The sequence below is a fragment of the Balaenoptera musculus genome, chromosome 8 (genome assembly GCF_009873245.2).
Source record: "Balaenoptera musculus isolate JJ_BM4_2016_0621 chromosome 8, mBalMus1.pri.v3, whole genome shotgun sequence".
Taxonomy (NCBI): Eukaryota; Metazoa; Chordata; class Mammalia; order Artiodactyla; family Balaenopteridae; genus Balaenoptera; species Balaenoptera musculus.
Genome location: NC_045792.1, coordinates 13,705,043 through 13,720,076, shown reverse-complemented (window position 1 = coordinate 13,720,076; position 15,034 = coordinate 13,705,043). Strand labels below are relative to the sequence as shown.

Genomic DNA, 15,034 nt, shown 5'->3' with positions numbered 1-15,034 from the left:
GTTGTAGGGTTAATATCCTTTTCCTCTCGGCACGCCTACTTTTGGTTTATTGACGTTCCCTTGGGTGGTGGTAGGAGGGACTGCAAAGAACTTAGTTTGTGGACAAATCCGGGAAGCATACCTTGGCCACTGACCATCGGTATTCCTGGCTATGTAAAAGTAAAAATGAACAGCTGGTGGGCCTGGGTCTCAAACGGGGAAGACCGGGGTCAGCCTGGGGGAGTAGGGGCGGTAACCCAAGGTAAGGTCTTCTCTGTCGCAATCGTTCTAATTCCCGCCCAGGGGAGGTCCAGCCCCTCTGGGGCGGGGCCGGAAGTGACGCAGGCCCTTAGCAGAGCCGGGAGTGTGTGGTTGCCGGAGGATCGCGAGCTCAGCGTGCGCCCAGTGCCCGGCCGGCCGGGGCCTTCTGCTTGCCCGACTCCGGAGGACATTGGCAGCAGCTCCCGGCCTACTTCCCGCGCACAGCCATGTCTGGTAACGGCGACGCGGCCGCAACGGCGGTGAGTCCTGAGCCGGTGACCTTCGCAACTTCGGTCTTCTGCACTAGCAGTGCCACGATTGGCCCCAAGTTGCCACTCTCCGTCGTCAATTGGTCGGGACGATTATCCGTCTGTTTTTTTTTTTTTTTTTTTTGGTTCGAATAGTTTTTAAAGGGCCAGTAGCTGGGTTGCCCTTAGGGGAATCAGTGAGCGGTGGGGGCGGACTTAAGAGCAGATGGATTGTCTCAAACGCAACCCCGTTCCTGCGGGGATCTGGATGGGATTCCATGAGGCATGGCTTCCACGGCTCTAGATGTAGTGACCCAACACAGGAAAATTCGTCTGCACGAGACAGGGTGCTATTCCCCGGGATCCCTTCACACGAGACAGGTCCGAGTCGAGATTCGGCCACTCTGGGGAAGCGTTCCATTTTGGATCCAGAGAGGAGAGTGTACCTCGAAGTCTCCGAACTGCACACAAACGTCTTGGAAGTGCACCTTCTCCCCTTTTTTTCTAATGGACACCCAGCCCCAGCCTACACTCAAAAGTCCCCAACTGAGACACATCATTGGGTTACTACCATGGACGGGGGACGCCCTTGGGCCTTCCTATTCCTAGCCTGGGGTCCCAGCTCTGGGCTTGTGCAGATGCAAACTGCAGAGCCCATGAGGCCAACGTCAGCCTGAGATAAGAAAGGAGTGGGGCAGCTGCCTATCTCTCCCTGACCTATGTGCTGGTAAGGAGTGGGATTCTCTGCCATTGCTGACATTCCTGAGTGCTGGACTAGGAGTAAGAAGATCTGGATTCCAGCTCTCTACCCATGATTAACCCTGTGGCCCTGGGCAAGTCACTTTGCTCCTCAGAGCCAGACTTTGCTACTGTAACATAGTTCCAGAGATGCCTGCCCTGTCTACCTGATAGGTTGTTATGAAGATTAAAAGCAATAGCTCTAGGATATATATGCTCAATAAGGAATTTTTTACTGGAACAATTTGACTTGAATATGCTGTGCAGAATCAATGAAATTAAGGGATTGTTTGAACATAGCAGTTTCTGGGACCTTAGATTCCTTTCTGTGGGCTCCCTGTGGCCCAGAATTTTAGTTGCCATGTTTAGCATTTCAAACCTAACAATTTGCTTAGGGTCCCCCAGGGTTTATTTATTGGAGAAGTGATAGCCATGGAGTAGACTAGAGTCCAAGAGCAGCCAGCTGTCACCTCCTCCAGCAACAGAGGCCCCAGATACCTGACTGCAGAAGAACTCTGTCGGATGAAGATCCCAGAACAGGGAAAGTTGATAGTATCTGTCCTGGCCACTGTCTGATCTGGGAAGAAATAGGACCTCAGACTGGAGAACCCAGTTCTGCCTGCTTGGCACTGAATACCTTTGTCCAAGGTGCCCTGGCAAGAGGAAGAGGCATGTCCCTTTGAGTTCTTGGCTTGGTCTCTGACATCCTAATATTTCCTTCGTGGTGAAACCAGAGGCCACATTCTAGGTGAATGGACATTAGACAGCTCACCCTCTTAGTCTTACAGAATATCAAAAGCAGAAGATACTTGAGTGCAAACTTCTTCATTTTATAGATGAACAAACAGGTTTATAGATGAACAAATAAGATGATGTGTTCAAGGTCACCCAGCCAAGAGGCTGAGCAGGACTATATGTCAGATCTGTCGACCCCAGTCCTTTATGTATGCATTCCGTCCAGATTACGGGATCCACAGCGCGGCAGCTGTAGGGTAGCTCTTATGGCATCTAGGTGGCACTGAAGCTTTCTCAAGTGCCGCTCTGTTTTGGATGCTGAACTTGTCCTCAGTGACTCAGCTCACGTTCCCCTGTGTGGCCCCAGCTGTCCTGCCCCTGCCTGCTGCAGGCCCCACCCTCCCTGGGGCCAGACCGATAGACCTTATCTCTCTACCCACCTGGCTGAGTGCAGCATTCCTGCTGCCTTAGCTTGGCTGGGCTTCAGGGCTTAGTGTCCTGGTCATTACAGCAACAGCAGGTCCTACTGTTACTTCTGTCTGGTCTCTGCTTCTCTGGATCCCTGAGGAGGCAGAAGGTATTGGGGAAGGTAAAGGGACCAGTCTTGGGCAGGGGAGTGTTTCCCCACTCCGAGGCTCAGCTGGCCACAGGCCAGGGGCTGAGGTTCCTTTCTTCCAAGCCAGTGATTCTGGTTCTTGGACAAGGTGTTGAGGAACACAAAGAGCAGCAGGGACTGTGACCTGGGGACTTTTTCTGCAGGAAGAAAACAGCTCAAAGATGAGAGTGATTCGCGTGGGTACCCGCAAGAGCCAGGTGAGTGCAAGTACCGGGGTGGAGGAGGTTTGTCAGAAGACTTCTGTGTTCACAGTATTATAAGTTGGGGGGCCCAGAGCGTTCTCAGCAGCTCGGGGATGGAGGAAATGGGGTGACTGAGTATCAAATCCCATGCAGAATGACAGATTGCATTCTGTAAAGAGATAGTCTCTGGGCTGGGAAGTTGGGGTACAGAGGACTCCCAGGCCAGACCCCTCCCCTTCCTAGGTGGGCATTCAATCCCCTCTCTGAATTCCAATCCCTTCAGGATCTCCCTGACCCTGTGAGGGTCTGACCTTAGGGCAGTGGCCAGAGGACAGGACTAACCTGAATTTCTACCCCCAGCTGGCCCGCATACAGACGGACAGTGTGGTGGCAACGCTGAAAACCTTATACCCAGGCCTGCAGTTTGAAATCAGTGAGTTTTCTGGACAGGAATGGAAGCAAATGGGAAGCCTTTAACCCCTGGAGGGGAGAACACGGTGTTTCTGGCTTTGTCTTGGACCACAGCCTGGTCCTGTTGCCTCTGAGAATTCTTCTTGGCTGTCCCCAGTTTGGAGGGCCCTGTCCTCCTCTAAACACCTCCAGCTCTGACTACCTGGGCTAGCCTGGCATTTAACATCTGCTTTGGGTCTTTTTGTGATTACGTCTAGTCTTCCTCCTAGATCGTACATTCCCAGAGGGTAGGGACTGGGGCTTATGTGCCCAACAATCTTAGCACAAGTGTTGAGCTCAGTAGGGGCTCAATAAATGCTGATCACTGAACATCAGATTGGTTGATTCTCTCCTCAGTTGCTATGTCCACCACAGGGGACAAGATTCTTGATACTGCTCTTTCTAAGGTAACAACATTTTCCATCCAACCCTTTTCCCCCTCCTCTTTCCTTCCCCCAAAAGATTCACCCTGAGGCTCTTTCTTGCCTGGCAGATTGGAGAGAAGAGCCTGTTTACCAAGGAGCTGGAACACGCGCTGGAGAGGAATGAGTAAGTGAAAGCAGGGAGCATGGTGCCCTCCCAGGCTCTCGCTAGGACCCCAGTGCACATCAGACCTGGGTATCAGCTAGACTGTTGGGCTTAAACGCTTGTATAGGCTAGAGAGGGGCTCATATGTGAGTTTTTCAGGCCTCAGAAAAGGAGAGTGTCCTGGTTCTGAGCCATCTGGCTGCCTGGGGTGCAGGATTGGCTGGGGCAGGGGGATGAAAGGGAGGGTAGGAGGGGAGCGGGTCTCTGGGACCCAAGGTCTTGGAAAGGCCTGCTTCCTGAACTGCTCTAGGCTCTGCCAGTGACGTACAGGCAGGAGTAGGTGGAGGAGGACTGGGGACGTGCTGCTCAGACCCCTTCTCCCTCCCTCTCTGCCGTCTCTCTAGAGTGGACCTGGTTGTTCACTCCCTGAAGGACCTGCCCACGGTGCTTCCTCCTGGCTTCACCATCGGAGCCATCTGCAAGTAAGAGTCCTGCCAGTCAGGGGGCCTCGGCACGGGGTAGACATCATATTAACGTTGACTTTTCCCTTTGGGACTTGGCCCTCTGCCTCTAGGCTGTCTCCCCTGCCCTGAGGAGTGTCAAGCATGGCAGAAAACTCAGAAAGTGCCAGTTAGTTGACTACTGAGAGAGCCTGGAAGTGACCTGAACCGAGATCTCTCCCTTATTCTCTGACTTTCCCTCCATCCCCAGGCGGGAGAGCCCCTATGATGCTGTTGTCTTTCACCCAAAATTTGTTGGGAAGACCCTAGAAACCTTGCCAGAGAAGAGGTGAGTGGGACCTGGATAGGCATCTTAGTGGGATGTGCACAGAAGATGGAGGGGTGGGAGGAGGAGGAAAGGAACAGTGCCTGCCTAGTTAAATCTCATTTTAAATCATCTCTCTGAGCAGCGTGGTGGGAACTAGCTCCCTGCGGAGAGCGGCCCAGCTGCAGAGAAAGTTCCCACATCTGGAGTTCAAGAGTATTGTATCCTTTTAGCGGAGGGAGGAGGCAGCAGCCAAGGAGGAAGACCAGGTCCAGATGGCCCTGGGAGTTGTGAGAGTGGAAGGCGCTTCCAGAGGAAGTGGACCATGGATGCAGTGGACTGCCTGTTCTCCCATTCATCCAGCCATCCATCCAGCCATCCATCCATTCATTCATAATCCTTTCATGTTTTCTTAGCCCCAGGCAAGTGCCTGGCACTGGGGATATGGTGAGCAAGATCAACATTGTCCCTGCTTACACAGAGTTTACATTTTAGTTCTGGAGACAGACAACCAGGCATTGATAGTACAGAGTGATACTGAATAATGATTACATCAAGGGAGGGGGGTTGGGGGGGGTGCTTCCATTTTAATTTAAATGTAAATAATTAAAAATTTGTTTTATTATAGTTGATTTACAACGTTGTGTTAGTTTCTGGTGTATAGCAAGTGATTGTTGTACATATATATACATATTCCTTTTCATATTCTCTTCCATTGTAGTTTATTGCAAGATATTGAATATAGTTCCCTGTGCTATATAATAGGACCTTGTTGTTTATCTATTTTATATATAGTAGTTTACATCTGCTAATCCCAAACTCCTAATTTATCTCCCCCTATCCCCTTTCCCCTTTGGTAACCATAACTCCATTTTTATTTTATATTCCACTATATTGTTTTGATTTTTACAATGTTATATGTTTGTAAAACTGATTTTCAAAATAGTATTTGCTAAGTGCTCCAGTGTGCAAAGTAGGGAATTCTCTGGAAGCTTTTAGCTGGCACATCTAAACACAGACTTGAGAGTCAGGGAAGGCTTCTCAGAGGTCTTGTAACCTTGGGCAAGTTATTAAATAAATTAAAACCTCTCTATCATTTTTCTCATCTGTAAAATGGAGATGATAATACTACTACTTACATCATAGGGTTGTGAAAATTCAATGAATTGACATATCTAAAGCACTTTAGAACAGCGTCTGGCATGTAGTAAGTATGAGGTAAGTGTTAGCTGTTGTCATTAAGCTGAGAACTCAAAGGTGAGAAGTTAGCAGATTGAGAGACTCAGGCAAAGGGAACAGCATAAGGCTCCAGACGGCCCAGAGCTTGTGGTCCTTAGCGCCTCTCCACAGCGGGGAAACCTCAACACACGGCTTCGGAAGCTGGATGAGCTGCAGGAGTTCAGTGCCATCATCCTGGCCGCAGCTGGCCTGCAGCGCATGGGCTGGCAGAACCGGGTGGGGCAGGTAGGGCCTGCCCCTCTTCCCTCCCCAGTTGATCTTCATCTCCTTCCTGCCTGTGTTCTCTTTTTGAATACCCACCTCTAACAGTGCAAGCTGGAAATGAGTCCCAGGTTGGGAAGACTGGGGATCAGAGGCCAAACTCCCACTCTTGCCTCTCCAGCCCTTCTGTATGCTAGGAAAGCCCGATCTCACTGCTGTGTGCATTTAGGCACTCCCACCTCCACCCTTCTGACTGCCTCTTCTGCCCCCACAGATCCTGCACCCTGAGGAGTGCATGTATGCTGTGGGTCAGGTATGCTTGACCAGGGAAGCCGTGTGTTGATGTGTCCCTTTCTTTTGTCTTCAACCAAGAACATTCCCAGGGAGGGGCAAGCCTTGGGAGGCTACTGGCCCAAAAGGACCTGGCAAACAGGTGGAAGTAGGCTGGTTCCCATCCTTAGCGCCATTGGTTGGGGGAAGATTGGCCCTGATATCTTAGTCTATTTTTCCATCAGGGGGCTCTGGGAGTGGAAGTTCGAGCCAAGGACCAGGACATCTTGGATCTGGTGGGTGTGTTGCATGATCCTGAGACTTTGCTTCGCTGCATTGCTGAACGGGCCTTCCTGAGGCACCTGGTAGGGCCTGTGCTCTTGTGGAGGGGTGGGTACCTGGGGAGCTGGGAAGGGCAGTGGGGAGATTTCTCAAATTATTGCTCTGTATTTAGTGGTAACTCATCCTTGAAAGTATGGACAGGACCCAGGTCTGGGCCGCTACCTCATTTTCAGTTATGTCCTTAGAGGGGTCTGTTATCTCTGAGGACTCTGGGTACAGGGGGTGGTAAGGGTCCTTGGAGCTCACAGGGGGAACTTGTTGCAGGAAGGAGGCTGCAGTGTGCCAGTGGCGGTGCATACAGCTATGAAGGATGGGCAAGTAAGCGGGGGAAGATGGGTGGGAGGGCAGGGAAGGGACATCCTGAGCTGCCAGCAAGAAAAGCCCAGGTTTCTAAGCAGTTCCCTCTCACGATATGCTGAGGCAACTGTTTTCTTTCCCAGCTATACCTGACTGGAGGAGTCTGGAGTCTGAATGGCGCAGATAGCATGCAAGAGACCATGCAGGCCACCATCCATGTCCCTGCCCAGGTGCCAAGGCTGGAGGGTGACGGAGAGGGTAAAAAACACATCTGTATGTTACTTCCCCTTTCGTGCTCACCAAATCCTACCCTCCTTCCCTTGCCCAGCATGAAGATGGCCCTGAGGATGATCCACAGCTGGTGGGCATCACTGCCCGGAACATTCCACGACGAGCCCAGCTGGCTGCTGAGAGCCTGGGCATCAGCCTGGCCACCTTGTTGCTGAACAAAGGAGCCAAGAACATCTTGGATGTTGCACGGCAGCTCAATGATGCCCACTAACTGGTCTGTGGGGCACAGGTGCCTGGGTTGCTGGTGCCCCGTGCCTACATCCCAGCCCTCAGTGCCCCATTCTCATTGCTACCTGGGGGGTGATTACCCAGGGGATTGAACTGCAGGGGCAGAGACTCAGAGACTTGTCTCAACTTCGGGCCTTGGTAATGCCTTGTCTCCTCAGTAGGTGGAGGCTTAGTCTAAAGAAAAAACATCTAACAAGCCACAGCCTTTGAATGTAACCAACTCTACTAATAAACTAGATTTGAAGGTGGTTTTGTTTTTGATGGGGTTGCAGGAAAGAAAGATAAGGACAACCACAAGACCCTTTGCTCCTTACCTCAGAGGCTAGGACCCCTGTCCAAAGTTCTCCTGGAATACATTGCTTTCTGTTTCTGTCTCAGTAGTTCTGACAGAATAAATTGTCTCCCAGGGAACATCAAGAAAGAACCATAATCTTATAATCTACGATTTGCCGCTCCAGTTAACGGTAGAGCCTTTGTATCAGATAGCTCCCCTCCCCCACTACCTTTAGGAATCTACAAAGTCATTGATCCTACAACCCGTCTGCAAAATGAAGAGACACCTCATTGTTTAAAAAAGAAAACAATCCTTTAATAAACAAAATTAGTCCATCTGAAACTCCCCAATACCTAAAGTACTGTCTTGGATGGGTTAGCTGCAAAATTCCAGTTCCGAGGCCAACGGCGGCTCAGTCCAGATGGGGATTAACGGACTAGTGCTGGTATCTAGGTGCTTGGCTTGCGGAGCGGACACGCCGGGAGGGGCGCGGGTCCAGGGGCAGGACTCCCCCAGCCCCCACGCCGCCGGGACCCGACACCGCGGGAGATGCTCACGCCGCGAAGTGTGTCTTCCGGGACGCGCACAGGCCTGCGAGTGGAGATGGAGGGAGCGCGGACGTGCAAGGCTCGGGATCCGGCAGCAAAGGACGTCCCGGGACAAATGAAGTGACCGACTGACTCCGCCGCCGTCGGCGGCAACCGAGTCCCGTCCGGAGCACCGGGCTGGTGGGGAACGCGCGCGGCCCCGCCGGCGGCCGTCCGCACAGACTCACCTTCCCCGCCACGCGCCCCGGCCCTGCGTCAGCGCGGCCGGCCCAGCCTTCTAGAAGGTGCCGCGGCCTCCCCGCAGCCCATCAGCATTCGGGGGCCAGGCCGGCCGAGTCACGAGCTCGCTCCTGGTAACGAGCGGCGTTCAAACGGCCGTCCTCCGCCGAGCCACGACCGGAGCGAGCCGCGCGGGGGAGGGGCAGGCCGCACGGCGGCGGCGGCGGGGCCGCGGAGGGGGCGAGTGCGCGGCCGCCCGGCCCGGAGCCCGACGTGGCCCAGCTCTTTCCGTGAGCGTTGTGGTGGCCCTTAAAAGGGCCTTTGTGGTGGCGAGGGGAGGGGCCGGGCGGCGGCGGTGGCGGCGGCGCGGGCGCCCTCAGTACTCCTGCGAGGCCTGGGTGGCCTTCTTGCCGCCCGCGGGCGCCTTCGGCCCCACGGCGGCGCTGGTCTTCTTGGGCAGCAGTACGGCCTGGATGTTGGGCAGGACACCTCCCTGGGCGATCGTCACGCCGCCCAGCAGCTTGTTGAGCTCCTCGTCGTTACGGATGGCCAGCTGCAGGTGGCGGGGGATGATCCGCGTCTTCTTGTTGTCGCGGGCCGCGTTGCCCGCCAGCTCCAGGATCTCGGCTGTGAGGTACTCGAGCACCGCCGCCAGATAGACCGGCGCGCCGGCGCCCACCCGCTCGGCGTAGTGTCCCTTCCGCAACAGCCGGTGCACGCGGCCCACGGGGAACTGGAGGCCCGCTCGCGACGAGCGCGACTTGGCCTTGGCGCGGGCCTTACCGCCTGTCTTGCCGCGGCCCGACATGCTGCGCGAGGTAGAGGAACGGAGAGGAGGACGGCTCACAAGACTAAGGAACAGCCGTCCGCCGCAGTCCAACTGCTGCCGCGCGCGCCCAAGGGCCGCCCTTATAAGCCCCCAGGGCGCACCCCCGCGTCCTCCTGATTGGCTCTTTTCTCCAATACCCGCCTCCGGTTGGCTGCGGTTAACCCTTCGATGACGCGCCTCAGCTGAGGGAACGCGCCCGCCGATTGGTCGAATTTGAAAACCTTTTGCCCGGGGAAAAGGCTAGGAGGAGCGGCAGCAAGCAAACAGCCAACCACTCCCGGGTGTAGCCAATCCAAGTGAAGCGCGCCAGATTTAAACCCTACAGCCCAGACCAGGGCCGGAAGACAAAGAGGGTGGAGCCTGAAGCCACCTCAAGAGCCTCAGGGAAGTCTGTGCGGGTCTAGGATTTTTAAAGGAAAGGGGTCAACACTACGGCTACCTCTTCCTCCCGTCCCAGGTCTGGTCACTCCCTCTTCCTGCCTGGCAAAGGGAGAGTGAAAAAGGGAAGGAATGAGACCCCCTGAAAGTCCAACCCCGTCCCAGAGAAGAGATAACGCCAATCTTATGGCTCTTTATGCCACCTGAGCAGCAGGATTTCCTATTTATTCAACATGTTCTGTCTGGTCTGTTCTTTCTGTTCCCTTTTTTTTTTTTTTTTTTTTTAAGATTTTTTTTTTTAAATTTATTTATTTATTTAGTTTTGGCTGTGTTGGGTCTTCGTTTCTGTGCGAGGGCTTTCTCTAGTTGCAGCGAGCGGGGGCCACTCTTCATCGCGGTGCGCGGGCCTCTCACTGTCGCGGCCTCTCTTGTTGCGGGCACAGGCTCTAGAGCGCAGGCTCAGTAGTTGTGGCTCACGGGCCTAGTTGCTCCACGGCATGTGGGATCTTCCCAGACCAGGGCTCAAACCCGTGTACCCTGCATTGGCAGGCAGATTCTCAACCACTGCGCCACCAGGGAAGCCCCCTCTGTTCCCTTCTTGCTAGGAGGGGCCTGATGTACTGAAAGAAAAAGGATGGGGCAGAGAGATAGGCATCCTCTCCGAGGAAATGCCTCCACCAACCCTCCCAGTCTACCCTAAAATGCCCTATATAGGAAATACACCTACAGGAACAATAAGAAAAAGACGACAGTTTATTGTCACTACTGGGAGCACCTGGCCCCCCAGTCTGCTAAATCATCAGAATACTTAATTTATAGTCAAATGTCAAGTCACCTTCGAGCCTGTGTCCCTATCCCCAGCCAGGGTTCTATCCCCAGGCCCAACGTATTTCTTGAGTGTCAGAGTTGTGGGTAATTGCATCAGAGCTACAGTATCCCACCTTAGGAGGCTGCAAAGATGGGACGGAGAGGGGGAGTGGCAAGTTGAAGAAAGCCATAGGCAAAGTCCAATCAATAGTCATTAGAGGGCAAAAAAGGCCCAGGATGTCAATAATCACAGGGGAAAGGAAATGCTGAGGACAAAATCTGGAGGAGAATGAAGGGTGAGAGAGGCCTGGGCCAGGAGGCAATCTTGGTCTAGAAGAGGTCGGCCTGAGTCAGGAAATCTGGAGGCTGTGAAGCAAAGGACAGTGGATCAGGGGACTCAGACATCATAGAAGAGTCGGACAAGCTGGTACCGAATGGAGAAGGTGACAGCACTGCCCACGACCTGTAAGGAGAAATGAACTACAGTAAGAACCACAGAGAAAGGGAGACAAGGAGATGTAAACCACATCACCAACAGCATTGCACCTGTAGCAGCAGCAGGAACAGGGTGAGGTTTCTCTCATGCATGGGCCCAAAGACTTTAAGTAGGAAGTTGATGAGGGTCATGTTGTTACACTCCGTGAAGGCACCATCCTCATTCTCACTCTGGCGCACTGTCACTAGCCGGAGGCCTTCTGCTACCTGGAGGGGTCAAAAGTGGAGAGAACTTCAGCTAATACCTACGCTTCAGGAATGGGGATCTGCTCAATGTTTCCAAGCTCCCCTTGGGTGTGATGTAGGCCTAGGTTCCCCACTCCCTGAATTCCGAATGGCAGCCTAGAGCCTTACCTCCTTGTTACCCTGTTACCTTTAGAATAAAGGTGCCCAAGAAAGAGAGGCTCTTGGTCTTGAACTTGGAATAGCTCATCTCCAGTTTGCCTGTCTTGGTATTGAGTCTGCAGGGGAAGACAGCTTCATGTGACTGGGCCACTACTCAAAGAACTCTCCTCCCTGTGGTTAATTAATAGGAAGAGCACTGAATGTGGAGTCAAACACCCTGAGATCTATTTCTGGCTCTGCTGCTTGCTTCTGTGTGATCAGAGCTGCTGTGAACATTAAATGAGATCGTGGAACTAAATGTGCTCTGTAATGTATAAAGGGCTAACTGCATGGCAAGAGTTAGCCCTTCTTCGGGCCCATTCCCTTTGCACAGCAAACGTCTAAGGCATCCCAAAGGAAAAAGCTATGATGTCCCTTTCAAGCCCCAAAGCGGCTACCTGGGTATACGGTGGCGAGGGCAGGGGATGATATGCAGGAGCTGAGGCAGTGAGTAGACAAAGTTGAACACCTGGGGCATGAAGAAGAGTAGCATGGTCTTGCTGAAGTGTCCCAAGATGCCCACCACGGCAAAGGTCATGCCAGCAAAGTAACAGAAGGTATCTCCCACAAACACCCGTGATGGGTACCTGTGTGGGGGAGAGGATGTGAGCCAGTGGCAAGAGGCATTAGCAATCCTTTCTCTCACATCACACACCCTGCGCACTGGGCTAGCCCTGACCCTAGTTCTGGCTCAGAGGACATTCCAGCTCTCCCAGCAACTCTCCAGGAAACAAGGCCCTGAATCCATCTATTCCTGGGGGCTCCACAGCACCTGCCCCGGGCTACAGTTGGGTAGAGAATATTTAAGATTTAAGAATATTACCAAAAAGACCCAGAAAACACTCAATACAGAGATGCACAGGTTAAGCCTCTCCGTCAGGAGATGGGTCACAATCAGGAGGACCGTACTGGCCACAAATTCAAATAGCTGTCCCACTATCCACAGGCCTACTTACCAGTTATGGTAGAGCAATCCCAAGGTGGTGAAAAAAAAGGGTATCATGAAGTAGAGGGAAAAGACATGATCATCCCGATAATCACCTTTGGAAGCAGGGGAAAAAGAAAAAAAGGAAAAGTTGATAGCCGCTTCCCCTGCATACCTGGGTCCTATTTTTGTCTGTCCCTGAGTTCTGTCCCAAGCTGTATCGTCCACCTCTCTAAGTCTCAAGAACTCACTACCCCTTTTATGTCACCCACGCAGTTCGCAATAGTTCACCTCTTTCATGAACTCTTCCTAAACTAGTTACTATCTTACATTTGGTTTAGACCATTCAGACCTAGGTCTGAATACCAGCTTTACTTCCTAACTGTGTGACCTTGATCATGACACATTTAACTTCTCTGAGCCTCAGCTTCCTATCTGTAAAAAAAGGCTGATGAAAACACCTGCCACATAGAGCTGTTACAGAGTTTAAAGTGAGATCACATTTTAAAAGTGCTTAGCTTTAATAAGTACTTACGGATGTCCAACAGCCAAAAACCACCAGAAACACGCCTGTAGTCAAAGCTGGGTTTACTGACTTGAAACAAGAGAAACTTTGGAACCCACACACCATGGGGAACCATGGGATGCCTCAGTAAGGAGGTGTTAGGAGGACTTGTTATAGAATTTGTTTTAAATAATTCTGGGGAGGATGCAAGGAGGGAGAGTTTTGCCCTGCACTGGGTGCTGTCAGCAGAGATAATGCTATGATTGAGCATCTTAATAATTTTTATCCAAGAAGTAAGAGGAACTGAGTTGTTATCGGAAGGAAGCAGCAACCACTCATGTTAGCTAGAAGGGGATCTTGGTCATTTTTGTGAGATGCACCGTGTTCCTGTGGTTTTGTCTATGCTCAGACATGGTTACAGAGGGGTCTAGTTTTGGTCTTACTCTATCACGGTCACAGAGTGACCCTGTCTGATTCTGAGGTTTTATGAAGTTCTTTATGTTCAATAGGAGAAGACCATGGCCTACCTATTAGTGCCAATGCCGTTATAAATGACAAGGCTGCTATTTTTCTTTCTCACATTTAACAAATCTTAGTTTCTTTCTCATGTTTAACAAATTCCCCAAAGCCAGATATCAGGCAACTTCCTTAACACTCAGACTTCTCTTCTCTCCCTAGTCCAATCCCACCTACCTTCCAGCTCCACCAGGTTGAAGACGATGATGGAAGCAGAAATGACTAGCGACTGGCCAGCCTCTAGGCCATTAATTCCTGCTAGGATATTGATGGCATTAGTACAGAACACTGCCAGCAGCCCCATGTAGACATAGTACAGGATCCCTGGGGGGAGAAAACAGTAAGAGAAGTAATGCCACCTGTAGAATGAGAATTTAAGGATAGTCTTCTGAGAAAAGTGGTGAGGATAGAGGATGGGATGAAAGGCCAACAAAAGGATCTAAGAAAACACAGGGACAAAACAGGGAGGAGAATGTGGAGCACCAGGAAGGATGCTCTGCTGCATATCTCACAGGGCAAGGGTGCCCTGAAGTAGGGGCCATAGGGGCAGAAGTGGCAGTGCTACTCACCCAAGTCCAGATGCAGGCCAAGAAGTGGGCGTAAGGGCTTGGGTACCACAATGGTCGTGTTGCCAAAGTTGGTGAAATAGACCATGAGGAGAGGTAGTGAGGCAGCTGTGGGCAGCAGCAGCTTATGGCGCCAGCGCAGATTCAGTACATCATCCGCGAAGCCCAGGAAAATCATGCAGCAGATGGCAAGGAGCGCACCTATCAGGGCCACAAACTGGGGAAGGCTCGGGCAGGTCACGGCTCCAGCCTTCTCCCACTTCACCGTTCCTTTCAAGAATTCCCATCTTTTCTTTCGTTCTCAGCCCCTCCCCCCACACCCAAATAACCCCAACTCTCTCCAGTAGCTCCCAGTCCCAGCCACAGGCAGCAGCCGTCACTAACCCACTTACTTCATGGTGGGGGAAGGCTTTACACTGCTCCTCCACAAAGCAGTTCAGGAAAGGGAAAGGGATGAAGCAGAAGAGTATGATAAGGAAAACAGCACCGCTGATCACTCCCTGGGACTCTGGGCTGTGGGCCAGCATCAAGCCGGGTGGAGGGGGAAGAGGAAAGGGGGCGTGGTCACTCACTAGCGCAAGCACCACCATAACCTGACTTCGGAGCGGGGAAGGGCACCACTACTGGAGTCCCAGATCCACCCAAGGGTCCCACCTTCCCGCCTCCACCCCTTCCCCAATGCTAACCAGATCTGCCCTCCACCTCCCAGAGTCCCGGGCTGGCTGTTGGGTTAGCACTTCGTCTCCGCGCGCAGTCCAGCACTCCAGCCCCCGCCCCTGCCTGCCCACCCCTTCCCCACTGCCCCGGACCAGCGCGCGGCCCCTCACATTTGCTGCCGGCTGGATTTGTTGAGGTCCTGGCCGCAGAGCCGTGCGGCGATGAAGTGGCCACGGAAGGCAGGGATGAGGGTGAGTGTGGCTACAAGTCCCAGCAGCGAGCCGATCAAATTCACCAACAGCGGCGTCGGCAACTCCGGGAAGGCCCACATGGTGACCGGCCAGGGGGCCCGCTCGGCCCCCTCCTTAGCTAATGAGCAAGCTGGGCAGAAGCCCTGAGGCCCCAGCAGTAAGGAGTGGCCGCTCCCCACAGGCTGGATCTTCCCACACCACCCTGAGCGAAACCCAGCAACTCTGACCTGAGCCGCCCTCTGGACTCCCTCGAGCCTCTATAAAGCAACCTTGGCTCTGCCCCACTGCATCTGCCTACCCACTGTTTCCA

The 15,034-nt window shown here is 52.8% G+C and overlaps 3 protein-coding genes across 5 annotated transcripts; 1 reads left to right on the top strand and 2 right to left on the bottom strand.

Moving 5' to 3' along the window:
• Positions 1-307: 307 nt before the first annotated feature.
• Positions 308-7,618, top strand: HMBS (hydroxymethylbilane synthase). The gene is made up of 14 exons (XM_036861834.1): positions 308-500; positions 2,721-2,774; positions 3,120-3,192; positions 3,567-3,616; positions 3,703-3,758; positions 4,142-4,219; positions 4,449-4,526; positions 4,648-4,723; positions 5,853-5,966; positions 6,217-6,255; positions 6,458-6,577; positions 6,819-6,872; positions 6,995-7,081; positions 7,180-7,618. Exons 1-14 carry the CDS (start codon positions 468-470, stop codon positions 7,351-7,353), a joined length of 1,086 nt encoding a protein of 361 aa, XP_036717729.1. The 5' UTR covers positions 308-467; the 3' UTR covers positions 7,354-7,618.
• A 321-nt stretch (positions 7,619-7,939) lies between these two features.
• LOC118899843 (histone H2AX) lies at positions 7,940-9,489 on the bottom strand. Its single transcript, XM_036861835.1, has one exon. The coding sequence runs from the start codon at positions 9,217-9,219 to the stop codon at positions 8,788-8,790; it is 432 nt and encodes a 143-aa protein (XP_036717730.1). The 5' UTR covers positions 9,220-9,489; the 3' UTR covers positions 7,940-8,787.
• An 862-nt stretch (positions 9,490-10,351) lies between these two features.
• DPAGT1 (dolichyl-phosphate N-acetylglucosaminephosphotransferase 1) lies at positions 10,352-15,011 on the bottom strand. 3 transcript variants are annotated; one of them, XM_036862328.1, is made up of 9 exons: positions 14,644-15,011; positions 14,209-14,329; positions 13,820-14,033; positions 13,428-13,574; positions 12,261-12,345; positions 11,703-11,891; positions 11,294-11,381; positions 10,972-11,127; positions 10,352-10,888 (listed from the first exon to the last, which is right to left on the bottom strand). In XM_036862328.1, the coding sequence occupies exons 1-9, from the start codon at positions 14,802-14,804 to the stop codon at positions 10,823-10,825; spliced, it is 1,227 nt and encodes a 408-aa protein (XP_036718223.1). In that variant the 5' UTR covers positions 14,805-15,011; the 3' UTR covers positions 10,352-10,822. The 3 variants fall into 3 exon arrangements, with proteins under 3 accessions (XP_036718223.1, XP_036718224.1, XP_036718226.1); XM_036862329.1 differs by lacking the exon at positions 11,294-11,381 and having other exon boundaries at positions 10,358-10,888; positions 11,774-11,891; positions 14,644-14,982; XM_036862331.1 differs by lacking the exon at positions 10,352-10,888 and having other exon boundaries at positions 11,030-11,127; positions 11,275-11,381; positions 14,644-14,982.
• Positions 15,012-15,034: the final 23 nt, after the last annotated feature.